General features: G+C 59.6%; 11 protein-coding genes across 11 annotated transcripts; 5 read left to right on the plus strand and 6 right to left on the minus strand.

Annotated features, from left to right (window-relative positions):
- Positions 1-28: 28 nt before the first annotated feature.
- MYCTH_2311667 (uncharacterized protein) lies at positions 29-1,564 on the minus strand. The gene has a single exon (XM_003666677.1). The coding sequence runs from the start codon at positions 1,299-1,301 to the stop codon at positions 117-119; it is 1,185 nt and encodes a 394-aa protein (XP_003666725.1). The 5' UTR covers positions 1,302-1,564; the 3' UTR covers positions 29-116.
- A 505-nt stretch (positions 1,565-2,069) lies between these two features.
- MYCTH_2084531 (uncharacterized protein) lies at positions 2,070-3,783 on the plus strand. The gene is made up of 2 exons (XM_003666678.1): positions 2,070-2,358; positions 2,444-3,783. Exons 1-2 carry the CDS (start codon positions 2,105-2,107, stop codon positions 3,702-3,704), a joined length of 1,515 nt encoding a protein of 504 aa, XP_003666726.1. The 5' UTR covers positions 2,070-2,104; the 3' UTR covers positions 3,705-3,783.
- Positions 3,784-4,237: 454 nt separating this feature from the next.
- MYCTH_2316497 (uncharacterized protein) lies at positions 4,238-5,367 on the plus strand. The gene is made up of 3 exons (XM_003666679.1): positions 4,238-4,328; positions 4,517-4,742; positions 4,998-5,367. Exons 2-3 carry the CDS (start codon positions 4,517-4,519, stop codon positions 5,024-5,026), a joined length of 255 nt encoding a protein of 84 aa, XP_003666727.1. The 5' UTR covers positions 4,238-4,328; the 3' UTR covers positions 5,027-5,367.
- Positions 5,368-5,554: 187 nt separating this feature from the next.
- On the plus strand, positions 5,555-8,182 carry MYCTH_2311673 (uncharacterized protein). The gene has a single exon (XM_003666680.1). The coding sequence runs from the start codon at positions 5,755-5,757 to the stop codon at positions 8,008-8,010; it is 2,256 nt and encodes a 751-aa protein (XP_003666728.1). The 5' UTR covers positions 5,555-5,754; the 3' UTR covers positions 8,011-8,182.
- Positions 8,183-9,164: 982 nt separating this feature from the next.
- Positions 9,165-11,395, minus strand: MYCTH_2031268 (uncharacterized protein; the record flags this gene model as incomplete). Its single annotated transcript, XM_003666681.1, has 5 exons — positions 9,165-9,319; positions 9,434-9,756; positions 9,814-10,277; positions 10,357-11,181; positions 11,267-11,395. Coding segments are annotated over 5 exons (1,896 nt in total), but the record flags the coding sequence as incomplete, so codon positions are not given.
- Positions 11,396-12,237: 842 nt separating this feature from the next.
- MYCTH_2311677 (glycosyltransferase family 1 protein) lies at positions 12,238-14,055 on the plus strand. The gene is made up of 3 exons (XM_003666682.1): positions 12,238-12,359; positions 12,598-13,009; positions 13,098-14,055. Exons 2-3 carry the CDS (start codon positions 12,842-12,844, stop codon positions 13,833-13,835), a joined length of 906 nt encoding a protein of 301 aa, XP_003666730.1. The 5' UTR covers positions 12,238-12,359; positions 12,598-12,841; the 3' UTR covers positions 13,836-14,055.
- A 76-nt stretch (positions 14,056-14,131) lies between these two features.
- Positions 14,132-15,330, minus strand: MYCTH_2311679 (uncharacterized protein). The gene is made up of 2 exons (XM_003666683.1): positions 14,905-15,330; positions 14,132-14,784 (listed from the first exon to the last, which is right to left on the minus strand). The coding sequence occupies exons 1-2, from the start codon at positions 15,294-15,296 to the stop codon at positions 14,454-14,456; spliced, it is 723 nt and encodes a 240-aa protein (XP_003666731.1). The 5' UTR covers positions 15,297-15,330; the 3' UTR covers positions 14,132-14,453.
- Positions 15,331-15,876: 546 nt separating this feature from the next.
- Positions 15,877-18,245, plus strand: MYCTH_2311680 (uncharacterized protein). Its single transcript, XM_003666684.1, has one exon. It carries the CDS (start codon positions 16,121-16,123, stop codon positions 18,119-18,121), a length of 2,001 nt encoding a protein of 666 aa, XP_003666732.1. The 5' UTR covers positions 15,877-16,120; the 3' UTR covers positions 18,122-18,245.
- A 2,123-nt stretch (positions 18,246-20,368) lies between these two features.
- MYCTH_2071219 (uncharacterized protein) lies at positions 20,369-20,978 on the minus strand (the record flags this gene model as incomplete). The annotated part of the gene is made up of 2 exons (XM_003666685.1): positions 20,369-20,752; positions 20,817-20,978. 2 exons carry the CDS (start codon positions 20,976-20,978, stop codon positions 20,369-20,371), a joined length of 546 nt encoding a protein of 181 aa, XP_003666733.1.
- A 1,622-nt stretch (positions 20,979-22,600) lies between these two features.
- Positions 22,601-24,329, minus strand: MYCTH_2311684 (uncharacterized protein). Its single transcript, XM_003666686.1, has 2 exons — positions 23,683-24,329; positions 22,601-23,585 (listed from the first exon to the last, which is right to left on the minus strand). Exons 1-2 carry the CDS (start codon positions 24,174-24,176, stop codon positions 22,688-22,690), a joined length of 1,392 nt encoding a protein of 463 aa, XP_003666734.1. The 5' UTR covers positions 24,177-24,329; the 3' UTR covers positions 22,601-22,687.
- A 659-nt stretch (positions 24,330-24,988) lies between these two features.
- On the minus strand, positions 24,989-26,394 carry MYCTH_2311687 (uncharacterized protein). The gene is made up of 3 exons (XM_003666687.1): positions 26,077-26,394; positions 25,368-25,751; positions 24,989-25,247 (listed from the first exon to the last, which is right to left on the minus strand). Exons 1-3 carry the CDS (start codon positions 26,249-26,251, stop codon positions 25,111-25,113), a joined length of 696 nt encoding a protein of 231 aa, XP_003666735.1. The 5' UTR covers positions 26,252-26,394; the 3' UTR covers positions 24,989-25,110.
- Between the last annotated feature and the right edge of the window lie 200 nt (positions 26,395-26,594).

A 26,594-nucleotide genomic window follows, 5' to 3' on the forward strand; every position in this document is an offset into this window, starting at 1 on the left:
AAAGAGGGCAGGGAGCGCCCAATATAATTCTACATCTCGTCTACCAGAATTCTCTCTGCGATTGCGTCTCCCGAATGCGCAGAACCCCCAATCGCCATAACGACGTCGGTTCTTCCTTAGTTGTCAAACAGTGCCGGCCTCTCCCGAATCAGCGCCTCGAGATTGCTCTGCCATTGTAGCCACACCATACCCTGCAGCATGGCGTCCGACAAGTCATCCAGCTTGGCGACCACCTCCTCCTCCGCCTCCGCGTCCTTCCGCTCGGTCTCCTCCACCCCTTCTTGCCTTCGTCTCCTCCCACCTCTCCTCTTCCCCTCCCTCCTCTTCTCCGCCCCGGCCATGAACAACCGCACCATCTCCTCGGCCTGCCCCTCGGCCGGGATAATCAACCGTCTGTCGTTCAGATGCCTCGCCAGCATATCCACCTTCCCCCGCTTCAGCATCTGATACGCCGCGCCCGCCCCGACGGCCTTTTTCTTCTCCTTCCCCCCGACGTTCTCCCCATCCTGCACGGACAACACGGCATCACTGCCGGCGGGGAACAAAAACCCGGCCACCGCCCTCGGCAGCACCGAACACACGACCCCGTTCCAGACGACACCCCCGCCACCGCTGCCGTCATCGTCCTCGCCCGGCTGCGCGGGAACCCGGACCCCGCGGAGCGCGGCGAAGGCGGCGTGCAGCATGGCCTCGAGCGAGTTGACGCGCAGCGTCCACTCGAAGATGGCGGCGGCCCCGCCCGTGCGGAACCGCTGGCGCTCGATCAGCACGTGCGTCGGCCGCAGCGGGAGCAGGCGCGTCCTGACCAGGTGCGCGGCGCGGGCCGACAGCGCGGCTGGGGAGTAGGCTTCTTCTTCTTCTTCTTCTTCTTCTTCTTCTTCTGCTGCTGCTGCTGCTGCTGCTGCTGCTGTTGCCCCCACTTCCTTCCCTTCTCCCCTTGCGATGGGTTGGCGTCGGGTGTTGTTTGGGGTGCTCTGAGTGTGTGAGCGGAGGGTTAGGTCTAGGCGATTCCAGGCGTGGAGGTGGACTGGGGAGTTCAAGGGGGTGTCAATGCTAGACCCCCCCGCGGGCTGTTTCCTCTTCGATGGTGCGGCTGGGCTGAGGAGGGCATAGGCAAAGTTCTTGAGCCCGAGGTCGATGCTGAGGATGCGGGCCTCGGGCGGAATGGGCTGAAATTGCCTGGCAGCTCGGCGCAGGCGCTGGACAAGGACGCGCTTGGGCCCGGTCTTGGGAAGACCGCAGGAGGAGCAGAGGGTCCTGAGGACGAGGGCGGTCTCGCCGAGAAGGGGTTTGTTGGTCATGGTGCCATGTTTGGTGAGTAAGAAGGGAACTGAGAGGCCGACGGAGTGGTTGATAGAGGAATGGAAACACAGTTGCTACGGAGGTGTGCGAGTGCCGAGTTGCGAAACAGAAAGTGTTAATTGAATTTTGCCGACTTGTCACATCAAGGGCAAGACTTAGAAAACTGAAAATGGGTAGTGTGTTATCAAATTTCAATATTCAAAACCCATGCCGTTTCTTGCAGCATACATCAACGATTGTTCCTGAAAATGCAAAAGTAAACAATCCCACCCCCCTGGTGAGTTTGGTGCACTACGTAACGGGGTAATATGGGACCCCTCTCTTTCTTGCTGCTGCTGTGACACATCCAGCCCAGATCAAAGATGTCTTGTGACCTCACTCATCTTACGAAACAGCCCGCCTTTCAGCGGAGGTAAATCCCGGGCCGCACTTCGGAGAAGTGGGTCCATCTTCATACCGAAGCTCGATTGATCTTTCGATTCGTTAACCTTTGGTTCAATTGATTCCAATAGCTGCTGACTGAGCAATCCGGTTTTGCCATTCGATCCGTGGTGGCCGATTCATCCGATTCTGGTGATCAGATTTGAAATTCCAAATTGTTCGCGACTCCGAAGCTTTAGCGTGGGATTGCGCAATTGTAAGGCGCCGTTCCCTGCAAGTTTGCATGTGGAATTTGTCACGCTGCCCACGCTATCCGTACATCCGTGCCTGATAAGTACCTACTGCGTAGTAAGGCAGGTATATAGCCCCTCCACCCCGCGATACCCCTCTGCCTCGCGCAGAGACAAGATTTAAGTCTCCCATGCAACCTCTTTCGCTCTTGGCCAGACGCACTCTACCTCCGTCCATACCCGCGGCAGGCCGAATCAAGACATTATCCCGACACTTTGCGCAAACATCGCTCGCCATGGCCCCAATTTCCAAGGAGACCGACTTCCTCGTCATAGGAGGCGGCAGCGGAGGTCTCGGCGCCGCTCGTGCAGCCAGCGCGAGATACGGGGCCAAGGCCATGGTCATTGAGGGCAAGCGGCTAGGAGGGACATGCGTCAACGTGGGGTAAGTACGGCGTACCTCAGCTAGGAGGTAGCTCTGTATGGATGTACCGCGGCCCCCCCGGAGTGCTAACTAACAACTTGGCCAGTTGCGTTCCCAAGAAGGTCACCTTCAACGCCGCCGCGATCGCCGAGGCGCTTCACGACGCCAAGTCGTACGGCTTCAACGTGCAAGAAACCGCCCCCTTTGACTGGACCACATTCAAGCAGAAGCGCGACGCCTACGTCCTGCGACTAAACGGCATCTACGAGCGCAACCTGGCCAACGACAAGGTCGAATATGTGCACGGCTGGGCCAAGCTTCTCTCGCGCAACGAGGTCGAAGTGACGCTCGACGATGGCACCAAGACCGTCGTCAATGCCAAGAAGATCCTCATCGCCGTGGGCGGGAACCCGACCATCCCGCCTCAGATCCCCGGGGCCGAATATGGCACCAACAGCGACGGCTTCTTCGACATCGACACGCTGCCAAAGAAGGTGGCCCTCGTCGGCGCCGGGTACATTGCCGTCGAGTTTGCGGGCATGTTCAACGCGCTCGGCGTCGAGACACACCTGTTCATCCGTTACGACACCTTCCTGCGGCACTTTGATCCCATGATCCAGGAGGGTGTGACCAAGGAGTACGAGCGCCTCGGAGTCAAGGTGCATAAGCGAAGCCAGGCCAAGAAGGTGGAGAAGGACGAGAAGACGGGCAAGCTCACGATCCACTACAAGGAGGGGGACGACGAGGGCGTCGTTTCCGACGTTGACCACCTCATCTGGGCCATCGGGCGCACCCCCGCGACGGCGGGCCTCGGATTGGAGTCCGCTGGCGTCAAGGTCGACGAGAAGGGCCACGTGGTCGTGGACGAATACCAAAACACAACGGTCGACGGCATCTATGCGCTCGGCGACGTGACGGGCCGGTGGGAGCTCACGCCGGTGGCCATCGCGGCGGGCCGGAGGCTCGCTGCGCGCCTCTTTGGCCCGGAGCAGTTCAGGACAGCAAAGCTCGACTACACGAACATCCCCTCTGTTGTCTTTGCGCACCCCGAGGTTGGCGCGATCGGCCTGACGGAGCCGGAGGCGATCGAGAAGTACGGGCGTGAGAACGTCAAGGTCTACAAGACCAATTTCACCGCCCTGTACTACGCCATGATGGATCCCGAGGAGAAGGCCCCTACGGCGTACAAGCTCGTCTGCGTCGGCCCGGAGGAGAAGGTGGTCGGTCTGCACATCATGGGTCTCGGCAGCGGCGAGATTCTGCAGGGCTTCGGCGTTGCCGTCAAGATGGGGGCTACCAAGGCTGACTTTGACAACTGTGTGGCCATCCACCCGACGAGCGCGGAGGAGTTGGTGACGCTGAAATAGAAGGCGTCTGTTGAGCCTCGAAGCTGGGAGATAACCCATCTGGTACACAAAGTAATAATAGACTTGGTAATTTGAGAATGATTTGTAAGATGTTCTATTGCCAGATAGGCAGCGCAATTTTGCTTCAAAGTCCGGATAGCCATCACATACGTACGGTACAGTACATCCCCTCCTTATTATCGTACATAATGTAATGTATGAAGCGGTCAAGTGACCAAGGCACAACAGTCACGACCCAAGGCTCACACTTCAAACGGCTTGAAGGATGCGTGTACACTACGTCTCCAGTAATGATCCATTGCAGGAGTTTAATAACTATAATTAGGCTGTGAACCTTTCTAATGAGCGCCCTCGAGGGGAAGCCTTGATTCTTTCAACCCTAACCCTCCACCATCAACCCGGGAAGAGCCCGCCAAGAGTTTGCCCTGCCATTTCGGCGGGTCAATCCCTCAGCAGCGCAGAAAGTCACACCACCTGGGCCGAGCTCCCAATCCGAGCGTCAACTTTCCGGATCGCTAGCGTCACAAGCCGAAAGCAAGCTCCCGATTTCAACTCAAACCACCAGCACTCGTCCCGGTTGAACGACCAACACAACCACCCCCAAACTCCACTCACTCAATCAAGGTACGAATTCCGTAGCGTCCTCCACGACCAATTGAGTCGTCGTCAGCCGTGCTTCCCTTCCGCCGGAATCTTAAAACCCGCACCGACGCCGAGAACCCGGCGCCCCTCCCATACCTGCCTTGTGCTGCCGCCTGAGAACTGATGTGATGTCTTCCCTCCGATGCTGAACAAGAAAAAAAATATTATAGATGCTCGCCCGCGCGACCCTCCGCACCTCCGGCGCCGCCAGCGCCGCGGCCAACCAGCTCGTGGCCCGCCGCGCCTTCACGACGACGCGCGCCCGCCTCTCGTCGCCCTACCACTACCCCGAGGGCCCGCTATCCAACCTGCCGTTCAACCCGCGCAAGAAGGGATTCGCGTTCTGGTACTGGACCTTCATGGCCACCGGGTTCGGGCTGCCCTTTGGCATTGCCGGTAAGCTTTTTTGTGTCTCTTCTCGTGTGTTTTTTTCGGCGTCTCTTCATTTCACTCTGCTGCTCTCGCATTGGAGTGCGGTGGGTGGCGGGTCGGGCGGTAGAAGGGTGCTGTTGTCGTTGCGTTGCTTAATGCGTGGGTGATGAGGGTTTGGTGATGATGATCGGGAGAGAGCCGGGAGGGTGCTGCAGAGAGGAGAGGGATGGTACGAATGGGCTCAGAATGGAGAGAATGCTGACACGAATGGTGATACAGTCTGGCAGACCTACCACCCCGCCAAGTAAACCAACCGCCTTGAGACGGGTGTTTCGATTAGGAGGGCTATGGGGTGTTGGGTGATGCTCTGTGGCAGAGGGCGGCTACGTCTGTACATCATACGGGCTCGATAGAGTAGACATCAAAAGACAAATATTTCCTTGAGTTGCTACGGTACATCCAGCACGTTGGGTCGACCATATGTCTTGGAGGAGGAGAGAATGTTGGTGATGTAGCAGGAGTGGTAACTCGACTTTGTACAGAGCATTCGTTAATCACCTGAGCCTTCAAAGATTTGCCATTGTGTGGAGGAGAATTTACCAAGGCCCCGGGACTCCTAAAACCAAGGTCTGGCTGTTGGGCTCTTGAGATTCCTCTATCACATAACTAAAGTGCCTCGCGTAACCGAGTGACTTATCGCATTGCAGCCTCGGATCTCGCCCTCGAGCTCAGAGCTGATGTGGGGGTCCGAGTCATCAAGCACTGCACAGCAGTTCACCTGCAGCACAGCAGCAGAGGTTGGGCACGCACGGACTCCAACAGCCACCGCAGTGCACAACCACTCACTCATTATTGGCAGCTTCTGGCAGGCGCGGCGACTCATACAGTACAGTACACAATTCGCACACGAATTCGCACACTGCTCTCACACTTGATCGCTGCCCCCCACAACTCGACAGCTCTTCCTGCGGAAGACGCACCAAACGCAGGCCCCGAGATGGTCTGAGACACACACACACAAGAGCAACCACGCAGCATGGACGTGCCGCCGGTCAAGCTGTCGGAGCTGCTCCGGCACCCGGACGACCTCGACAAGATCGCGGGGCTCAAGGCCGAGTTCGGGCGCAAGAAGGCCGCCGTCGACTCGCAGCTGCGCGCCGGCCTTCGCGAGCAGCTCGAGACGGCCCAGGCCGGCATGAACGGCCTGACGGACGGCCAGAAGACGGTGCAGCAGATCAAGGACGAGATGATCAAGATCGACAAGATCTGCTCCGAGTCGCAGAACATGATCACCGACTTCGCAACCATCAACCTCGTCTCGCAGGCCCACCGCAACTTTGGCGCCGTCGAGGCCATGCGCCGCAACCTCGAGACCTTCGACGACCGCCTCGACGCCATCCAGGAGATGCTGCGCCAGAACGACGAGGACGCCGAGAACATGCCGAACCTGCTGCCCGTCCACTACGAGCTGACGCAGCTGCGCAACATCCGCGACGACGCCATGGACCAGATCAAGCGCGCCGACGACCCGGGCCTGCAGTCCACCCTCGAGGACTACTTCGAGCGCCTCGACCAGGTCATCGAGTGGTTCGACGAGCACATCAGCCTCATCGGCCGGAGCCTGATTAACCTCGTCGTCGCCGACAACACGAGCCTGGTCGTCCGCTTCGCCCTCGTCATCGAGGCCGAGGAGAAGAGCGACCAGAGGGTCCTCGCGCTGCAGGAGGCGCTCAAGGACCACAGGGAGATGGCCGCCCGGTTCCAGAGCATCACCGACGGCGCCAAGACGGTGCGCGGATACAAGGACAAGTTCCTCGAGTGCATCCGCAAGATCGGCGAGGGCCAGTTCGAGCAGGCCAGGGAGCGGTTCATGAACGACCCGTCCGAGCTCGAGAAGAGCCTGAAGTGGTACTTCAACGACCTCAACACGGTCAGGCTGGGCATGGTGCAGCTGATGCCCAAGAAGTGGAAGATCTTCAAGACGTGGACCGACATCTACCACCGCATGATGCACGACTTCCTCGTCGGCATCATCGACGACCCCGACACCAGCTCGGCCCACACGCTCGAGATCGTCGGCTGGCCCGAGAAGTACTACCGCAAGATGAACAAGCTCGGCTTCAAGCAGGAGGAGCTGACGCCGCACGTCATCGACAACCGCGAGACCGAGCTCGTGCGCGACTTCCGCGCCCTCATCATCAAGTTCCTCGACGAGTGGATCGGCCGCATCTGGGCGCAGGAGAAGAAGGACTTTGCCGACCGCAACGTCGAGGGCGGCAACCTCGACCAGGACGAGTACGGCTACTTCCGGACCAAGAACCTGGTCGACCTCTGGCGCATGCTGCGCGGCCAGCTCGACGCCGCCGCCAACTCGAAGCGCGCCGACGTGGCCGAGGGCGTCGTGGACGCCATGTTCCAGCGGCTGCGCCAGCGGCAGCAGTCGTGGCAGAAGATGCTCGAGGACGAGGCGGCCCGCTACGAGACGGACAAGGCCGGCGACCTGGAGGGATTCCAGCCGCTGCAGGACTGGCTCGTGGCGACCGCCAACGACCAGATCGCGTGCATCGACGACAACGAGGACGAGGGCCGGCTCGCCTACCTGTCCGACTTCAAGAGGAAGTTCGGCGCCCTGGTGACGCCCCAGTACATGGACCGCGCCGAGGCCGAGGTGGCCGCCCTGCGCGACGGCTACCTCGACCTCAGCACCTGGTGCATCACAAAGTTCGCCCAGCTCGTCTTCGCCGTCGACTTCAAGACCGTCATGCCCGACTTCTTCACCCCGCGCTGGTACACCAGCACCGCCATGGCCCGCATGGTGGCCACCTTTGACGAGTACGTCGGCGACTACCGCCAGGTGCTGCACCACTCGCTCGTCGACATCTTCATCGAGATCTTCGCCGACGAGCTGCTGATCCGCTACCTGTCGTCGGTGCGCAACAAGGGCGCCAAGTTCCGCCGCGTCGACCAGTTCCAGGACAAGATCTTCGACGACCTCAAGACCGCCTTCGACTTCTTCAACAGCCTGCCCAACCCGGCCGTGGCCAACTCCATCAAGGAGACCTGGCGCGTCACCGAGCCGTTCCTGCAGCTGCTCTCGGTCGAGAAGGACGCCGTCCCGGACACCTTCGCCGCCTTCAAGACCGCCTACTGGGACCTGCAGATCAGCTGGGTCGAGGCCGTGCTCCGCTCCCGCGACGACTTTGAGCGGAGCATGCTCAATGCCGTCAAGGCCAGGGCCGCCCAGATGGATGTCGTCAGGGGTCCCGAGACCATCATGAGCAAGATCAAGTGATCGATCTATGCCTACCTACGTTTGTTAACGAGCCCATGATATGATAACGAAGAAACGGGAAGAGGATTATCGGGGTGTGTTGATGTCAGTCTTGTGGCGTGTGTGTGATAGAAGTCGGCATGCCTCCCTTGATTTGGTCCGCATATATATATATATATATGCTCCTGGGGGCTGGTACCGGACTACTTTGGAAAGTCATGTTAATACTGGCGAGGGAAGATTGATTATTTTTTTCCCCTGGTCAGCCGCCCGGGCGCGTCCATCATCACACTTAGGAATACCCCTCCCTCGGTCGGAGCCCGGAAGTGGCAGCGAGCGAAGCGACCCTCACACCCCATCGAGTCATGCGGTCCGGTCTGCAACCCATCTGGTACCCGGAGGCGGAAAGAGACCAAGTCCAGCCAGCCTGCGCATTTACCACTGCCGCCACAACCGTAGCGTCAATCTGGCCCTTCCGCCTCAAACTCGGCCTCAACCCGGCCGTTGGCGGTGACGGGCTCTGATGAAAGAGGGAGTTGCGTAGAGTTACAATTATGAGGAGAGACAAAGAGACTGACTGGACTTGGCTCGGGATGAGGGTTGGTGATGGACGGCATGGACGGTCACAAGTGGTGGAGGGCAATCGTTTCGCTCCAGGTTTCCATTGTGCGGTTTATCGCTCGAGATGATGCGAGGAACAGCAGGCGTCTGAATAACCGTTGCATCATGATGATAGAAATAGACAACAAGAGAGCATGCTCCTTGGTGCCAATGGTGGTGGTCTTGCGCGACGCTGCCTCTCTCTCTCTCTCTCTCTCTCTCTCTCTCTCTCTCTCTCTCTCTCTCTCTCTCTCTCTCTCTACCCAAACGACCCGCCGTCCCATGTATGTGCTGTACATACAACAATATGCAATGCAATGCAATCCAAACACCACCCGAACCCGAAAACAAGAGACCCCAACCATGCCCCATGAAGAAAGGGAAACCGCCGAGCACCGGTAACCGTAAAATGAGTATAGAGAGAGAGAGAAAAGAAAAAGCATCAGGCCGCCTGCCATGCCAGAAAACAAAAAAAACCGAACGAAAATAACACAGTTCGGTCCAACGATCACCTAGAGAAAAAAAAATTATTCCTTCTTCCCCTGCTTCCCGCCGCGCCCAAACCGAGGCCACCACCCCCGCCTCTTTTTCTCCTCCTCGGTCAGCTTGAACGACTCGCCAAACAGGCCCGACAGCTCGTTGCGCGGGTCGTTCTTCCTTTCCTCGCTCACCACGCCGGGAGCCCGGCCGAGCATCTCGGCGAAGAAGCGCGGCTCGGCAAACGTCACGTCTTGCTGCTGCCGCCGCTGCTGCTGCTGTTGCTGTTGCTGTTGCTGTTGCTCCTCCCCCCAGCTCCCGTCGACTTCTGCATCGTTATCCCTGGCAGCACCATTACCACCATCACCAGCAGCACCAGCAGCAGAAGACAACGATGACGAAAAAGACGAAAAGCCGAGTCCCTTCTTATTCCCGCTCCCACCGCCCGCGAAGGAGTCCCTCTGCTGCCCGAAGCGGAACGAGGGAGTCGGCGTCGTGGCCTCGACCGGGCTGGGGCGCAAGCGGGGCTGGTTGGGCGGGTTGAAGACGCGCTGCGCCGGGGTCGTCGGGGCGGGGGGCACGCGGTACCAGAAGGGCTTGGAGGCGGCCTTCTCGTCCGAGGTCGGGGCGGAGCCGAAGGGCTGGTTGGCGCGCTGGCCACCCTGGGTGTTGAAGGCGCGGTACTTGGACCTGGGCGGCTGCGTCGTTGGGGTGGTGGTGGTGGCGGCGGCGGCGGCGACCGCGGACGAGGGGGTGGGAGACCAGTCCATCTCCTCTTCTCCCTGATCCGGTGCCGAGCGAGGGGGTGACGAGCGTGAGAAGGAAGAATAAGGGCGTCCTGCGCCCCACGCGCTCGCGGCCGGTTGGCGGCGCGGGGAGAGGTTGAGGTGGAGATTGTCAATCTCTCGGAGGGAGGCGGTCAGGTTCTGCGCGGCCTGCGTGTGGTTGTGGCCCATCGGCAGGGCGTTGGCGCGGCGCCGGGGGAGGGAGGGAGAGGAGGCGTCGGTTGGTGTCGGAGAGGGTGGGGTGGGCGAGACCGGAGAGCGGGAGATCTCGTCGAGGAGGTCGGCTATGGTCTTTGTCTCGTCGTGTCGGGAGGTGGTGGAGGAGGGCTCGGGGGGGTCGTCACGGAGCGGATTTTGGGTGGTATGAGGGGTGCCGAAGAGGGGTGCCATGTTGATGCGGATGCAGCGCGGCGCGAGAGTCAGGATCTGGTGAGGGGAGGTCAGCAATGTCTCATGGTGATTTGGTTTGCTGATGGGGGAAGAAACCCCGGGGGGCAATGCTTACCAGCAAGGCAAATGTCAGCGCGAGAGCGTGCGCGGCTGTCTGTGTGCTCAGCTGCGCCGGGTCGGGTGTCGTCAGACCGTCTATCCTCCGCAGGCAAACACGCAGGCCGACGGCCATAGCCTGAAAGCAGTACCATTTCGACACTCCGTTGATGTGTCTGTTGAAGCCCCTATAGACCTGGGAAAAGCGGGGGTTCCACCAGACGCCTAGGATGGTCGCAAGACTGCTCCATCCGAGCAGCCGCTCGTCGGACGGGAGACTTCCCACCAGGGGCCCGCATATCCTCAGCAACCTGAAGGTAAACTGGGCATCGTCCGCCTCGGACCAGATCAGGTACTGCGAAAGCAGGCTGTGGACCACGACGGCATGCCAGCCCAGTTGCAGGACGAACCCAGCGATCCACAGCCACCTGCCCGCGGCATCAAACCGCTCAGGCCAGCCCCGGGTAGTGACGCGGCTCCTGGCGCTGGCGCTGCGGTCGAGCATGCGCCGCAGGAGGTCCGTCTTGGCCGTGTACTGGGCCTTCTCGAGGCGCTGGCGCACCTTGGGCTCGCACTGCTCGCATATCTGGGGGTAGAGACGTTCCTGATTCCTGCGGAAGCGGTAGAGGCCCTTCTCGCGCTCGGCGTAGTCCGGGTCGTCTGGGTCGGGGAGGTACTGGGCTAGGGACGCGTTTAGCAGATGCTGGTTCTTGAGGCAGGTGTCGCAGAAGATGACGTCGCTGGCCGGCGGACTCGAGGGCGGGGAGAAGGGGCGGGCGGCGGCGAACTGGCGCGGGGTGGACTCGGTCTCGGTCGCGACGGGCGGGTCGGTGATGTCGCCGTTCTGTTTACCTGCGGGGTCAATGCTGCTGATCTTATCGAGGCCGGGCGAGGCCGGGCTGGGCCGGGCCAAATCGCGACCGACATACCTCGTCAAGGTAGTTTGTGGCATCGCAAAAGGGACAGTCGAAGCGGCGCGTCTTGCCATCGTAGCGAGTCGAGGTCTTGCGGCCGCAGTAGAAGCACGTCAGGTAGCGGTTGCGATAGAGTCGCGGCATCTTCTTGCTGGTGCTGCCGAGGGTGCGAGCATTGCAGACCTGCTGCACGACGGCGCACGTAACAATAATACTTTTTGTAGGTAAGGGAGGGGGGATTGAGGGGGGGGTTGAGGGGGCCCGTGGTCGTACTAGCGCCTGCTGATTGTTGTCGCTGTCTCGTCGTTGTTGCCGCGCTGGTGACGGGAATTGCTAGGCAAAGATTCTGCCGGGCGGTCGTGTTTTTCAGCGCATGGTGTGTTGCACCTCAAGGTGCACAGCACCCCAATTGGTTGGAGCCCCTGGGGCAGGTGATCTCACAAAGCCGCTTTGGCCAGGAGCGCTGCGCAACAGCCCGGGTCTGCTTGGCAAATCGGGAAAGACAGGGCCTGTGTAAGTGGGAAATAGTTAGGTAACTACCACCTGGCAATTGAGCAGAAAGGGCATCGCGGGCTGTGAGCATCTCCAGTCACATCATGTACATACACATACCAATCTCGACCTCATCAATCACACCGTCTGTCTTTCCTTCTTTCTTTCCCTTTCTTTTTCAAAATACGGGTTTGACGTAGGGATTTTGTCTCTGGTCTTTGGTCCTAGTCTCGATCAGATCAAAACGTGATTGGCACATTCCGGTTCCTCGAAGCCACAAGCCAATTGATTGTCTGGTCGAGCCTAGTGCCCCGGCCTGCGATATCTGGAATTCGGTGTTGAACGGGCCGTAGAGCGTGCGCATTTCGCCTCAATTTTTGGCGAGCATTCCGGTGAACAGACTCTTGTCTCTAATTTGCACACACACGATCAAGAGTGAGCCGTCCCAAACTGTGTTTCAATTCATTGTTCAATTATTAACTGGCGATAGGCCTCTCAGATCCCTGCATTTCAGTCTCGCAGCGCGGTTCAGGAGAAACAACAAGCCGGTGGTGATCCATCCTGCTTCACTTGGGTCGCTTTCGATATCATTATTTTAATCGTTCGCATTTTTGAGGTACTTTATTCCTGATTTTATCCTTGTTTGGTCCTTGGTGGTCTCAGCACGTTGCTGAGGAGTGGCTCTTGGTTTGTTTGCTTTGTTTGGTGGCTGGCTCCTGCTCACCTACCCCTGAGCCGACCCGCTTGATACGGGGTTTCCATCTCAACATTAAGTCGTGAGTTGGCAGGCTGTGCGGCTTGATCAGCACCATCCAGTACATCAGCCGCCCGCGGCTTACATGCTCGCCGCTTAGTCGGCAACATCACATCTCGGCACAGATGGCCCCGCATCAGAGCACAGGCGACGATGCGATGGACTCGAAACAACATGGCACTGCAGACGGCCAGGAACGTGGTGAGCTTTCATCTCCTAACAACAATCCCGACGACAAGGCCAGGCCAAAAGAGTCTCTCCAGGCTGCGGCAGTCGATCCTAGCATCAGAGCGCAATCCTCGAACCGGAAAGGTTCAGACTCGAGTTCGAACGCCGAAACCGAGATGGAAGAGTTCATCCGGGAACTGGTCGCGGACATTGGTCCCGACCGCTTTGCCCTATTTGTCTATATCGGTCTCATCGGCATCACCATTCTCTCGACGGCGGGCTTCTTCCTTCTGTCCTGGTCGTGGATCGTCGCCATCGTCAACGTCTTTGTCGGCTTTGTGATTGTGAGTCTGGCCCCCCCATCCCCGTCCCAACTCCGGGAAAAAAAAACACTTGTCTCACTCAACTTTCCTCCCCCTCCCCCTCCCCCAGTGGCGGCACGTCTCCCTTCGCCGCGCCCATCCGCGCCCGGAGACGGGTAGGCGCTGGATCAGCCGCCGGGACCCATCGACCCCCAACACGGCCGGCCTCCCCGCCGTCTACTTCCTCTACATACTCGGCTCGGGCGGCCACACCTCCGAGATGCTCGAGACCATCAAGCGCAAGTTCGTGCCCCAGGCCAATGCCCACCGGCGCTACCTCGTCACCACCGGCGACCAAGACTCGCTCGACCGCCTCATCAAGCTCGAGTGCCTCATCCGCCGCTGCTTGCCCCCCGGCGACCCGCGCGCCGGCACCGTCGACGCTTTTCGGGTCCCGCGCGCCCGGCGCGTGCACCAGCCGCTGTGGACGGCGCCGCTCAGCTGCCTCAGCACGGCCATCCACGCCGTCAACGCGCTCACGCGCGAGCCCGACTGCCGCCCGGCCTCCCGCCACGGCGCCCAGTTCAAGTACCCGCACGTCGTCGTCACCAATGGACCCGCCACGGGATTCGTCGTCTGCCTGGTCGCCCACCTGCTCAAGCTCTTCTACCTCGTACCCGAGGGTCGCCTTAAGATGGTGTACGTCGAGTCGTGGGCCCGCTCCCGCTCGCTCAGCCTGACCGGCCGCCTCTTCCGCCGGACCGGCATCGCCGACATGTTCTGCGTCCAGCACGAGGACCTCGCCCGCCGCACCCCGGGCGCCGTCTACGTCGGCCGCGTCGCCGCCCCCCTCGCGCCCCCGGGCTAGCAGCCCCCCGTCGAGTGGCCCCCGATGGAGTCGGTCCTGGACCGCCTGGGGCTGCGGCCGCCGCCGAGCACCGGGGAGGAGCATGGCGAAGGATCGGGAAAACAGGCCGAGAGGGTTGCGGATGAGGAGGGAATGCAGCAGCCAGAAGTGCATGATAAATGGGACTAGTCTGGCGAGGAGAAACCAAGCCTGCGGCGTCTAGGAGATAAGGATCAAGGGAGTCTCGTCTTGATTTTAGCTCTTCAGGGGGAGGGTACCTCAGTGGCCAGGAAAGGGGTCAAGAAGGCTCAGGCGACCGCCTGCACTCCAAAAAGGTTTTGTTTTCATTCGAGTTTTCAAGGCCTCAATTAGAGAGGCTCGTTGCACTCTTGCTGCGATCCACTGGCTGGTTATACATTCTCAGAGTCCCAGCACGACCTCACAACTGCTGGCGCTTAGTGATGAGTACGAGACAGCTGAATAGGCCAGCTGTCTGCAACTGTGGACTGTACAAGCGTCTATTGTTGCCTATCATGAACATTTTTTATACAGGTATACACGGGCATCCTGGTAGCCCAGGCGGCTTCCACCCTCCCTTTCCTTCCCCCAAAACCCCTTCCTCCCCAAAGCTCCGTTGCGTTACAGGTCCGCGTCGTCATCCAACAGGCTCTTCTCCTCGGGAGCATCGACGACGTTGTTGTAGGCGGCGGTCCGCTCGGCCTCGAGCTTGGCGATCTCCTCGGTGGCCCACTTCTTCCAGTTCTCGTACGCGGCGTCCTCAAGCTCCATGCCAACCTGCAGGTCGGTCTTGCCAAAGTAGGCGCCGTACATGCGGGCCTCCTCGACGGCTATCCTGCGCTCAATCTGCTCCATCTGCCGCAGCTTGTAGAACTCCTTGCGCGCAATGTCGTACGCGCGCGCCTTGGACAGGCCCCGGTTCTCCATCAGCCAGAGCTGGCGCTGGACGACGCTGTTTTGTCAGTTAGCAGACGATCTCTCTCTCTCTCTCTCTCTCTCCCTGTCTCCCTGTTTCTTTCTCTTCCTCTCCCTCCCCCCCTTCCGCTCCTTCATATTTCTAGAGCTCTCTTACCTCTCACCACTCAGGACCATGCCGGGCTGGCGCAGGCCCTTGCTCCAGTCGCGGTACCGCGCGTCCTTGCCGTCGAGCTCGAGCACCAGCTTGGGGCGGGCCAGCTCCCAGGGGTGGTCGCGGTAGAAGTCCGCCCGGAGCTCGTCCTCCGGGTGCACGATGCGGGTCGGCCGGAACAGGTTGCGGGGGCGGTGCAGGGCCCGCCCGCGGTCCTTGGGCTCGGTGTGCTGGATCGGGTAGGGCCGCGTGAGGACCTCGGCCGGCGGGATGTACCGCAGGGCGCGGACCCACGGCGCGGCGACGTTGGGCTTGCTGCTGACGATGGAGCTGGACAGTTGTGCCTCGGCGGTCTCGAGGACGCGCGCCGCGCGGAATTGGCGGCCGCGAACCATTGTTTCCGGCTTTGAGTTTTTTTTTGGGGTTGTTTTTTTCTGTTCTTTTCTCGAATTGGGCTCTCTCTCTCTCTCTCTATCTCTCTCTCTCCGACTTTTGTGTCGATATGCTGTGAACCTCGAAGGAGTGGTTTGCGGCGTGATCGAGAGTTCGACGAGGGGAGCGTTCGGAGGGCCCCGATTGAACTCGACCGGGAACTATATCGATCTATGGCGGCACCATCGGTATCGGGCCGCTTCTACCCGGTGCCGTCCTCTTCGCAAAGGGGCCAACTAGAAGCGTCGTTCGAGGTGCGGTTGGTTAGATGTCGTTTGGCCGGTCAAGATCGCAACTTCGCAAATGTGGAGCTGCGGCTTCTTCCATCGCGCGCTCCCAAAATTTCCCAGCTCGGGCCGCGTTCGGTGTGGGGCCGGGCCTCTGGGTCACTGAGGTAATGGATTTCGTGCACCGTACACTGTTGTAAGGAAAGTCGAAGCAGTGCCGGCCAAAACTTTGTCCCACACCGATCAACCAAGCACTACAGAAATATTTTTATGCACGTCCACTTACTACCCCACCAGGCCTTGACGGGCCCACAACCGACCCCTGCTCTTCCAGATGCTCCATTCGGCGCCCCATGGCCGCGATAAGCTCCCGCGGCCTGGGACTTAACTTTTTCTCATCCGTATCGAGATCGGTTTCGGGCCCCCGGGATACAACGACGCCAACGACGCCAACGACGCCCTCTTTTCCCCAACACCTCCGAACCGCGCATCTGAAATTTGCGATACCCCGCGGCGAGAGGCTGGGCTGACGGGCAAATCACCATGTTGGACCACAGCTCATGAGAGTCTCCAGCCGAATTGACGGGTCGATATGCGGCGCGATCCTCTTCTTGCACCGCCCGTCGCTGTCGTCGAATCGGTCCGCCGCCGCCGCATCCCTTCCAACTTCCGCTCATAGCCTCGGTGGAGGGCCTGTGCAGGGCTTCCGCGGCGGTTGTTGCACGGCCTGGCGACGGCCCATCACCTTTCTGGCCTCCAGCTCCAGATCATTGGCGCCACAGCACCGCTCCGGCCTGAACCCTTCGACGCCCCGAGTCTCGACAACCACCCCCCTTGGCAGCCTTCCCAGGCCCTCCATAATACCTGAGGCTACTGCTACTACTACTACTTCTACTACTACTCGTGCCAACCACACGGCCGCCGCCGCCGAAACGTCTCCAGATCTGGAGCTGGACGATGACAACGACAACAACAACAACAACAACAACAACAACAAGGCCGACCCTCCACAACCCCAGTCGCCGCCTGCCAAACTGAAGAGACGCCCGAGCTACACTCAAAAGGAGCTACTCGCCCTCGTCGACCCCTACGATGACGAAGAGATCGGCGCTGTCGAGGACTACCTCCAGTACCTCCGCGACCCTTACATGCGCGGCTACGCTCAGCCGGACGTGCCAAAATTTTCATTCGCCCGCACGGCCGAGGACTTTGAATATCCCACCCTCGAACAGGTGATCGAGGCCGGCGAAGAGGAGCAGAAGATCCTCTGGGAGCTCCGCTTCGCCGTGCTCAACCGCCTCCGGAGCCCGCACAAGGTCGACCTCGACCACATCTACGAGATCTACCGGCGCCTCCCCGAGCCGCGCATGCTCTACATCCACGCCCGCTTCCGCCACCAGCTGCTGCGCGCCCTCGGCCAGCCCGACGAGCGCGACACCCGGTCGATGCTGCGCTACTTTGAGGTCATTGCCGACGTCAAGAACACGGGGATCCCGTTGACCACGGCCGAGTGGAACTGCGCCATCGCCTTTGCCAGCAAGTACGTCGGCACCGTGACCGAGACCGAGGTCGAGACGGCCCTGAAGCTGTGGCGCGAGATGGAGGTCGAGGCTGGCATCAAGGCCACCAACGTCACCTTCAACATCCTCTTCGACGTCGCCTGCAAGGCCGGCAACTTTACCCTCGCCGAGATGATCTACCGCGAGATGGAGTCGCGCGGCCACTACTACAACCGCTACCACTACACCAGCCTGATCCACTTCTTCGGCCTCAAGCACGAGACGGGCGGCATGCGCGCCGCCTACCGGGAGATGGTCAAGGCCGGCGAGATGATCGACACGGTCGTGCTCAACGCCATGATCGGGGGCCTGCTGCGGTCCGGCGAGGAGGCCCCCGCCGAACGGCTGTACGAACGCATGAAGGCCGCCACGCTCAGCAGCGGCAGCAGCAGCGGCAGCAGCAGCAGCAGCAGCAGCGACGAGGGGGGCGGCGGCGGCGGCGGCGGCGACAACACCCCCCTGCCCGTGCGCACCCCCCCTTCGGACCGCGCCATCACCCAGGCCCTCCTCATGTTCGCCAAGATCGCCCGGCGCCACCCGGCCTCCCGCGCGGCGCTGCAGCGCATGGCGCCCCTCTCGCCGGACCTGCAGACCTTCCGGATCCTGGTCAACCACTACGGCGTCAAGCGGGGCGACCTGGCCAAGACGGCCGCCTTCCTCGACGAGATGAAGCTCTTCCGCATCCCGCTCCACCACGCCATCTTCCTCGCCCTCTTCAAGGCCTTCGCCCACCACGGCGGCTACCCGCGTTCCCCCTGGAGCGAGCGCCGCCTGACGGGCATCTGGAACGCCCTGCTGGACGCCGTCGACGCCGGCGCCGCCGGCATCGAGATCAAGACCTGGCTCGCCGTCTGGGCCCTCCGCGCCTTCGCCCGCTGCTCCACCCGCCAGCGCGTCCTCGACGTCTACGACGCCCTCAAGGCCCGCTGGACCCTGAACGAGGCCGACGAGCAGTTCATGATTGACTTTCTGAGCAGTCTGCTGAATAATAATAACAAATAAAAAAAGGGGGTCCGGGTCCCCGGGCGGCTGGGTGCGGAGTCGGAGGCTGGAGGCTGGAGGTTGGAGGTTGGAGCATGTCCGTAACTAAGGAGGAAGGAGGGGAGGGGAGGAGGCTCGAAGCGAGTATGTTCCTTTTCGCTCCCAACACCGTGTACAATAGCATTACCAAACAAACGTGGTCGACCATATTGTGGCATCAGCATCGGGCGAGGCGGGGCGGGTCGGACTTGTATGATAAATATATATAATGTGGGTGTCTTGGCATATGATGTATGTATTATATATAGAGATGGCAGACCAGATTCATCAGGAACGGAACTGCGGCAGCATGAATAGAGGGAGTTATTTCTCCATCCTCGCCCTCTCTGGGCTCCGTGTGTCTGTCATCCATCCTACCCGAGGATATTGTCGGTCCATCAGAAACAACCTTGAGTGAAAAAGGTTGACTCACGTACACAAGTTGAACCACAGGCCTTGGGGTAGTAATTGAATTATGAAGTCGGTCGATCTATCACAGCATCAGTTTCCCTTAACAAAGCACATCTAATCGATCTCTTCGGAGTCACAAACGAGTGACCAGAGCCCCGCCAACCCTTTTTTTTCGATTTGTATCTCTTCCAACGCCAAGTGGTATCCTTGCCTCTCCAGATGCCGAGATTGTGTGAAAGAAACTCTTGCCACGAACGCCTCGCGCAACATGACCAGAAAAGCAACCAGCCCGTCTAAAGGAATGAAGGATCTCAAAAACGAAACAAAGCACCAGACCAGACAACGAGTACGTACCAGCTTTGATGCGGCGTACCAAGCATGGTACCAAAAGACAAAGACCAAAAAGAAAACGAGAAATCATGACCCGTCACCTCGGCGGCCCAGCCCGGAACATTGCCTCCCAATCCTGCTCGATCCCACTGCCGCCGCTCCCCCGATTCGCGATGTCAACACCGCCTGCTCCCGCGGCTCTCGGCTGTCTCCCTGCAGCCACCATCCCGGGCACGATCACCACGCTGTTCCTCCCCACACCCTTGCTGCCAGTGCTGGTGCTGGTGTCGATGTCGGTGCTGGCGCTGGCGCTGGCGCTGCTGCTCCGAGGCACCGCCCTCGCCTCATCGTCCGCAACAACACCATTATTATTAGCCTTCCCTTTTCCATCCGCCGTCGCTACAGCAGAAGCAGAAGCAGCAGCAGCAGCAGCAGCAGCAGCAGCAGTAGCGGCGACATACTCCTCGTTCACCTCCTCCACCACCTCGACGCTGACCGTCTTGATGATGCCCCGCGGCCACGCCTCGAGGTCGATATCTCCGGCCGCCGCCTCGTCGCCGCCACCATGATGACCCCATCGTTCCTCCTCGCCCTCCCCATTCCCGTCTCCGCGCACCCCCCACGCCTGCCGCGCCGCCCCGGCACCCTCGACTGCACGACGGCCGCGGCGCAGGCTTGCCATCCTCCCCACGATGCTGACGTCCTCTTGGCGACCGTCGGCACCACCGCTGCTGCTGCTGCTGCTGCTGCTGCCGCCGCCTCGTTTTCCGGGCTCGGCCGCCCCGCCCTCTCCCTCCTCCCACGATGACGGAGGCCGCGAGCCGGCCCTTGAAAGACCGCCCACTCCGGTCGCGGTGCTATCGGCCGTGTCGGGCCGCGTAATGCTCCGGCTACTCCCCGTCCTGTGCGGGATGCCATCCCTCTGTTTGGCGCTGCGACGGGTACCGGACGAGGAGAAGGAGTTGTAGGGGCCGCGGCGATGGTGCTTGGGGCGGGAGCGGCTGGTGGATGAGGTGGAGGTGGAGGAGGGATTGGTGGTGGTTGTTGTTGCGGAAGGTGAGCAAAGAGGGCCGAAGGTGAGGAGGTTGGAGCAAGTCAGGGCCAAGTTCTGCTCGAGACTGATAGCCCGGGTTGCACGTCAGCAAATAGGGGTGGGGTGGGCCCGGTGGGAATGAGTCGGACGAAAAAGAGGATGATGGACTTACTTGGCCATGAGAGAGGCGGAGAAGAAGTGGGTGTTGTAGATGGCAGTGCTCATTGTGTAGGGGACCTGGGCAATACGGACGATGACGATTATCCCGGTGCTGGCGAAGGGTGTCAACAGCGGGAAGGGTGGTGAAGGCGGCTTCTGGTAGACTTACAACAAGCTCAGAAAGGAAGCGGCATAGAACGGCCAGGTGGGCTCGCCGCCGTGGGAGATGTCGCGGAGGAGGAGTACCGGAAAGAGGCAGAGAAAAACCCAAGAGAAGACGGAAAACGCTAGAGCTATCAGTCCAGTGTCTGCCGAGACAGACCAAGAGAAAACGACCTACCGCTTTGGGCATAAGCAAAGTTCATGCGGATGCTGGCGTCCAAGCAGCTTCCGGTCACAAACGGCTTCCACACTTTCTCCAACGGCCGGCACTGGAGATAGGTGAATAGGGTAAAGGCGAGGGTGATGATGGCCATTATCGCGATCAACGCAGCCAGAAGAGTGCGCCATTGCCGCGCCCTTCCCAAGACTCGGAGAAAGAAGAGGCATATCGAGATCTTGCTGAGCGTGGCACTGATCAGATACCACGGCCGTCCTGCTACGTCGAACTGCACGGCCCGTTCTCCGCTCGCCGCGGTGGCCTCGAGTATTCCGAGAATCGTGGCTATCAGTGCTACGAGCTGGGTCGAGTTAGCGTTGTCGTCCTCGCCCTCCCCGTATGCCTCTTCTACAGTCCCAACTCACTGTTGCTGCCCCGCTCACGTAGTCATCCGTCCCGAAACCTCCGTAGAGGCTCCGTCGGACGTAGAAGCGAACAAATGTCGTGGCCATGGCAAAGCTCGCCGTGGCCAGGGAGAAGGAGAGAAGGACTGGCCCTCGAGAGAGGTCGGCAGCCGGACCAGCCATGTTGGGAGAGGCAGTTAGAGCATCTTACACTCGGCACATCCCCTAATTGTAACGAAGAATAAAAGAGAACGAAGGAAAACCAAAACAGAAATGACAGGGACGGTTCAGATGCGGGGTGGTTTCCCAAGTCTTAAGGCTGGCCCAACCAAACAGGCAGTTGGACGACGGGCTCGCCGAGGTAGAGCGGCTAAACGGTGTGAATAGCCAGCATGGCGGATCGGAACGGGTCCGAAACCACGGATGGGTGGGCTCCTGCCAGGACTAGGGAGGTGTGTTCTTCGAACACGCCTGTGGTTCTGCTTGGGGCGTGTGGGTGTGTATGTGGGTGTGAGTGAGTGTGAGCCTTGGGCCCGATCTACAAGTATTCAGCCATGGACTTGCGCCAGATGCCATGGGGTTTGCCCAGCCAGAGCTACTTTGGTCCCGACCACGATCCACGGTCTCACCATGGAACAACAGCCCCCGTGGGCCTGGTATGGACAACGGAGATGGCGAGGGCACGACATGGGCTCCCTTGTTCGTCGGAACGGGAACTTTTGTAGCTTGCTCGCCTTCGATCTGCCCAACCCAAAACAGGCACAACCGAGCAGATGACGAAAAAGGAAAAATGGAGCGTATGGAAACCAAGAGGTGGAAGTTCCGTAGAATAGCGCAAGCTTCTGATGCCGCGGTTCGGTACCGAGAGAATACAGCTGCCATTGCTGACTGTCGTTCGAACGGCGTATTCTTACTGGAGACGGAGCGGCCGTGAAACGTGGTTGCCATGAATGGATTGCCAAAGTTCAGGCGAGCGTGTTTAGAGTGGGAGGCGGGTGGCTCTCTGGGTCGGGATTGGATGAGCTTGAGATGCAGCGCACGGAGTGGGATGCAAGCCACCGCATGGAAGTTCCCGTTCGAAGTTTGAGGTGCCAGAAGGCAGGATCTGGTTGGCGAGAGAAGAATGGAAGCTCAAGGGCAACTAACCACTGGCCTTGCAGGACGGTCCGCGTCGGAATTGCCGCCGGGCAGGTACCGCATGAATCACTGGGGGCTCGTTCCTGCCGCCTGTTGCTTGGAAGTGTGTGATCGTCCCGCGAGGAGCTTCAAGTTCACCGAACCATTCTACACTAGGTAAGAGGCAGCGCACGGCCACCGCAAAGGAAAACAGATGGAAAAAAGAAAAGAACAAGAGAAAAATTTGAAAAGAAGACAAAAAAGAAAGAAACAGGCCTGCAGTCGAGGGCGCTATGTTCCTTTCAGGCTCGAGTTCCTCAATTTGCACCTCGGCGGGCCCTTCAATCCATCAATAGCTCAATGTACGGACGTATGTACATACATACATATTCCGTACAGTACATACTCAGCACTCTCCTCGGTACGACGCTGCGGATCAGCAAGGGTGTGTGACGCGGATGACATCCAGGCAAAGTACCCCCGGTCAAATCCTCTCTAAAGAACAAGTATTCACGACCGCTACGCAGACTTGGAAATAGAGAGCACCATTCACCCATTGCCAGCGAGAGCTCTGAGGATTGAAATTGCCGGAAGCACTCTGGACGACGTTTCCAACAAAAGGACCCTACACCGATGCCGCTGCCAAAAAAAAAAAAAAAAAAAAATTTATAATAAATAAATACAACAATCCCTTGCGCATGCTTGCAAGATTATTCCCGTCCCCGTTCGGAGGGAGGGAGGAAGGGAGAGGAAAGAAGGAAGCTAACACAAGCTACCTACACTTTTGCCTGGGCGGCTTTCATCATGGGCAGGGTGGCGGTGAAGGCAAAGTCGTTGGTCTTGTGCTTGCTCCGCACCCGGTTGGCCTCCTCGGCGGTGAACCCCCTCGCCTCGACGGCCGGGTTGTAGCCCTGCTTGTTGATCCTGCCGACGGCGGCCGAGTCGAGGACGGGGGCCTCGCGGCCGTCGGCGCGGCGGTAGACGGTCACGACGGCGGCGCCGCCGAGGCCCAGGTTGTGCTGCAGCGCGTACTTGGTCCCGGGCACGGCGCGGTTGTTGGCCCAGCCGCGCAGGTGCCAGACGAGCTCGGCGCACTGGGCGATGCCGGTGGCGCCGAGCGGGTGGCCCTTGGAGATGAGGCCGCCGCTCGGGTTGACGAGCACCTTGCGGCCGGGCCCGTACGTGATGCCGCCCGAGCGGACCAGCTCGTGGGCGCGGCCGGGCTCGGCGAAGCCGAGGGCGTCGAGCAGGCACATCTCGTTGGCGCTGAAGCAGTCGTGCAGCTCGCAGACGGCGACGTCGCTCGGGGTCACGCCGGCCTCGGCCATGGCGGCGGCCGCCGCGCGCGTCGTCATCTCGCGCCCGACCAGGTCGATGGCGCTCCCGGAGAAGAGCGAGGGCGCGTCCGTGGCCAGGCACTGGCCCGCCACCAGCACCGCCTGGTCGCGCAGGTGCGGGCGCGCGTCGAGGAAGGCCTGCGACACGAGCACCGCCGCCGCGCCCCCGTCCGAGGTCGGGCAGCACTGCAGCTTGGTGAGCGGCTCGTGGATCTTGGGCGACGCCAGGATCTGCTCGAGCGTGTACACGTCCCGGAACTGCGAGTACGGGTTGTTGACCGAGTGCGCGTGGTTGATGCGCGCAATCTCGGCAAAGTCCTCCGCCTTGGCGCCGTACCTGTTGTGCTTTCGTTGGATATGTAAGTATGACGTAAGAAAGGAATTAAACACAGAGAGAGAGAAGAGAGAGAGAAAGAGAGAGAGAAAAGACTGACTTCTCCATGTACTCGCGGCCGGCGTTACCAAACATCTGGGCGGCGCCGGGGGCCTTGCTCAGGCCCCTCGTCTTGGCCATCATGGCGTAGGTGGTACCCAGGGGGGACTCGCGGTCGTTGAAGAAGGTCTGCAGGCTGCCGGGCATCATCTTCTCGAAGCCGACGACCAGGACGCAGTCGGCGGCGCCGGCCGAGATGAGGTTGCGGGCCATGGCCAGGCCCGTGGACCCGGTGGAGCAGTTGTTGTTGACGTTGTAGATGGGGATCTGGGTCATGCCGAACTGGTAGAAGACGCGCTGGCCGCAGGTCGAGTCGCCGTAGCAGTAGCACGCGATGCCCTGCTCGACGTCGTCGTACGAGATCTGGGCGTCCAGCATCGCCTTGATTCCCGCCTCGTAGCCCAGCTCGGTGTAGTCGACCTTGCCGCGCGGCTTGATGAACTTGGTCATGCCCACGCCGAGGACGTAGCATGGTTGTTTCTGTTTGGGCGCCATGGTGTGGGTGCTGTATGGTTTTCCTTCCGTCCCGGGACTCTCCCAAGGTGAGCTTGTGTGGTATGAAGGGGAGACTGTCAAAGCTTTGAGAAGTAACAAGATAAAAGATGAAAGAATCAAAGTCTCTTATAAACGGGATGGTCGTTGCTGCATGTGCTTCCACCCCTGTCTCGGGGATCTGCTCTCTCCACATTCTACTAGTACCGCGATGCGGGGATGTGCATGTGCCGAGGTACACAACACTCCGTATCCCCTCCAGGGGTAGTGCACTTGCATACATCGACAGACACCTGCTGCCACCAGCCGAGGAAGTCCGAGACGGCGAATTGGACTTTTGCATGTTCCGTCTTTCCTTCTGGGGATTTTGCTGGGTTGACTAATGAAAGCAACGAGGGGGCGGACACTCGCATTTCCTCGATTCGGGGCAAGGAGATCATGACCCTCGAGCTCGGGTGATCTCGAGCTGGGAGTGGCAATTCAACATATATTAGACATTGGAATTTAACAGTGGGAAATATTTGGACGTGAAGTTAATAGAATCGGGCGGCGCAGCGCCGCGGCCGGGCGAATCTGGGGCCGCGCGGAGACGATGCCCTCCAACTCCGGGGCAGAGTGGAGACATCGGCGCTGGCGGGCCCACGCGGCACGGGCTATCGGGCGGCGATGGAGGTGCGTGTCTAGTGTAAGAATCCGTACGGAGTATGGATTACCATACTTAGTACGGGCATTCTGGGAATCGGGATGAGGAAGCGGAATGTGCCAAAAAATGATAATAAAAATAAAAAATGAAAAATAAAAAAATAAAGAGCATTCGACAAGAAGAAAGCATTTTTTTTTCTTTTCCGGCGTTGCTACGTCTTGCAGTTCCAACTCATTAGTCACCCGAAACGAGAGACAAAGCCAACCTGAACCCGATTATTCCCTCCCCCCCCCTTTACTCGTTCACGCCGCCAGGCGCGCTCGAGTTGACAGCGCCCTTGGCCTCTACCAGTTCCAGATCGACATTTACGTAGTCCCAGGTAGCCAACACGGCACCGTTTGCGGCACACCGCTTGACGTACCAGGGCACCCCTATCAACGTCAGCTTTGCTTTCTTCTTTTTCTTTCTTTCTTTCTTTCTTTCTTTCTTTCTTTCTTTCTTTTTTCTTTTTAATTTTAATTTTTTGATCATAAAAAGAGAAAATAACTTACACTTGTCATAGTCGCCATCGCCATCCTTCTCCTTGACCGCGATCCACCTCCACTTGCCGTGCCCGCCCTTTCCCTCCTCTTCCTCCTCCTCCTCCTCCTCCTCGCCCGCCGCGGCACGCCCCTCGCCGATGGGATACCGCAGCCGCAGTGTGCCCGGCTCGCTGCCGGGGCCGGCCGGCCGCAGCCGCCACCCGGCGTACTTGAACCCGGGACCCTCCTCGTCCAGGCGGTACGAATAGACGAGCCGGTACGCGTCCGGCACGCCCTCGCGGTCGCTCAGCCCGTAGTAGCCCGGCACCGGCGGCGGGTGTGGGTTGGTGGGCACTATCACCAGCGCAACGGCCGGCGGGTGGGCCGTCGCGTTGGGATAGAGGCGCATAAAGTCTGCGAACCGAAGGGTGGTTGGGGGGGGGGAGGGGATGGTGTCAGTATAGGTTCGTGCCCAGGTTCTTCATGTTGATTTCGCGACGGTGTTGTTGAGGCTTGTTTTGTTTGGGAAGTTGACTGTGATAGACTTGGAAAAAGCCAACGCTCTACTTCTTCTTCTTCTTCTTCCTCCTCCTCCTCCTCCTCCTCCTCCTCCTCTTATTACGATTCAGACAATATTTCACTTCACTTCACTTCACTTCCTTGCTTTTTTTCGTTTCTCTCTCATCACACCCTCTCTGTGCGTTTGTGGGTTTACTTGATAACAAAACATGTAACTTACGGTCCTTTGGATTGTACGGCGGCAGGGTCACACCCGGGGAGGTGTGCTGAATCGAAATGTTGCTGCGCAGGCGCTGGTGGTCGATAATGTCGTTGCCGCCAGAGTAGCGGAAGAAGTAGTTCTTTTCGGCTTGCGCCGCGGCAAGGAAGCCAGTAAGGAGGGCGGCGAACCTCATTTTGGAGCGGTTGTTGTTGTTGTTGTTGTTATTGTTGGGGTCTAACAGAGTCGATGAAAATGAACAAGCTTTCACGCGGCCTCGAGGGCGCCGTCGGATGATCCGTCATCTCATGAATATTTATAGTTATAGTTCCACTGACACTTCACTACGAACACTTTAGTCTAACACTAGTTACTTGTGTGTAGCAAAGGATATCCCGCTTTGTGGCGCGGCTTGAAGATCCTCCAGCTTACCTATCCATTGCGTTGTCGGGGAAAAAGCTTCTACTGTTGTTTGCCAAAGAAGGAGCCAAGAGCCAAGAACCCGGTCGTTGGGTGCGTGGCTGCAGCTCCTCGATCCT

This window comes from Thermothelomyces thermophilus, chromosome 7, assembly GCF_000226095.1.
Source record: "Thermothelomyces thermophilus ATCC 42464 chromosome 7, complete sequence".
In the NCBI taxonomy this organism is placed as follows: Eukaryota; Fungi; Ascomycota; class Sordariomycetes; order Sordariales; family Chaetomiaceae; genus Thermothelomyces; species Thermothelomyces thermophilus.

Excerpts from the sequence above, each read along its gene's own strand:
- MYCTH_2316497 (XM_003666679.1), top strand. The coding sequence starts at position 4,517 with ATGCTCGCCCGCGCGACCCTCCGCACCTCCGGCGCCGCCAGCGCCGCG. Across the intron at positions 4,743-4,997 it reads GCTGCCCTTTGGCATTGCCG|TCTGGCAGACCTACCACCCC; the intron begins GTAAGCTTTTTT and ends ATGGTGATACAG.
- MYCTH_2084531 (XM_003666678.1), top strand. The coding sequence starts at position 2,105 with ATGCAACCTCTTTCGCTCTTGGCCAGACGCACTCTACCTCCGTCCATA. Across the intron at positions 2,359-2,443 it reads GGGACATGCGTCAACGTGGG|TTGCGTTCCCAAGAAGGTCA; the intron begins GTAAGTACGGCG and ends CAACTTGGCCAG.
- MYCTH_2311677 (XM_003666682.1), top strand. The coding sequence starts at position 12,842 with ATGGAAGAGTTCATCCGGGAACTGGTCGCGGACATTGGTCCCGACCGC. Across the intron at positions 13,010-13,097 it reads TCTTTGTCGGCTTTGTGATT|TGGCGGCACGTCTCCCTTCG; the intron begins GTGAGTCTGGCC and ends CCCCTCCCCCAG.
- MYCTH_2311679 (XM_003666683.1), bottom strand. The coding sequence starts at position 15,296 with ATGGTTCGCGGCCGCCAATTCCGCGCGGCGCGCGTCCTCGAGACCGCC. Across the intron at positions 14,785-14,904 it reads ATGGTCCTGAGTGGTGAGAG|CGTCGTCCAGCGCCAGCTCT; the intron begins GTAAGAGAGCTC and ends CTGACAAAACAG.
- MYCTH_2311680 (XM_003666684.1), top strand. The coding sequence starts at position 16,121 with ATGAGAGTCTCCAGCCGAATTGACGGGTCGATATGCGGCGCGATCCTC.
- MYCTH_2311684 (XM_003666686.1), bottom strand. The coding sequence starts at position 24,176 with ATGGCGCCCAAACAGAAACAACCATGCTACGTCCTCGGCGTGGGCATG. Across the intron at positions 23,586-23,682 it reads GGCCGCGAGTACATGGAGAA|GTACGGCGCCAAGGCGGAGG; the intron begins GTCAGTCTTTTC and ends AAAGCACAACAG.
- MYCTH_2311673 (XM_003666680.1), top strand. The coding sequence starts at position 5,755 with ATGGACGTGCCGCCGGTCAAGCTGTCGGAGCTGCTCCGGCACCCGGAC.
- MYCTH_2311687 (XM_003666687.1), bottom strand. The coding sequence starts at position 26,251 with ATGAGGTTCGCCGCCCTCCTTACTGGCTTCCTTGCCGCGGCGCAAGCC. Across the intron at positions 25,752-26,076 it reads GCCGTACAATCCAAAGGACC|ACTTTATGCGCCTCTATCCC; the intron begins GTAAGTTACATG and ends TTCGGTTCGCAG. Across the intron at positions 25,248-25,367 it reads CGATGGCGACTATGACAAGT|GGGTGCCCTGGTACGTCAAG; the intron begins GTAAGTTATTTT and ends TGACGTTGATAG.
- MYCTH_2311667 (XM_003666677.1), bottom strand. The coding sequence starts at position 1,301 with ATGACCAACAAACCCCTTCTCGGCGAGACCGCCCTCGTCCTCAGGACC.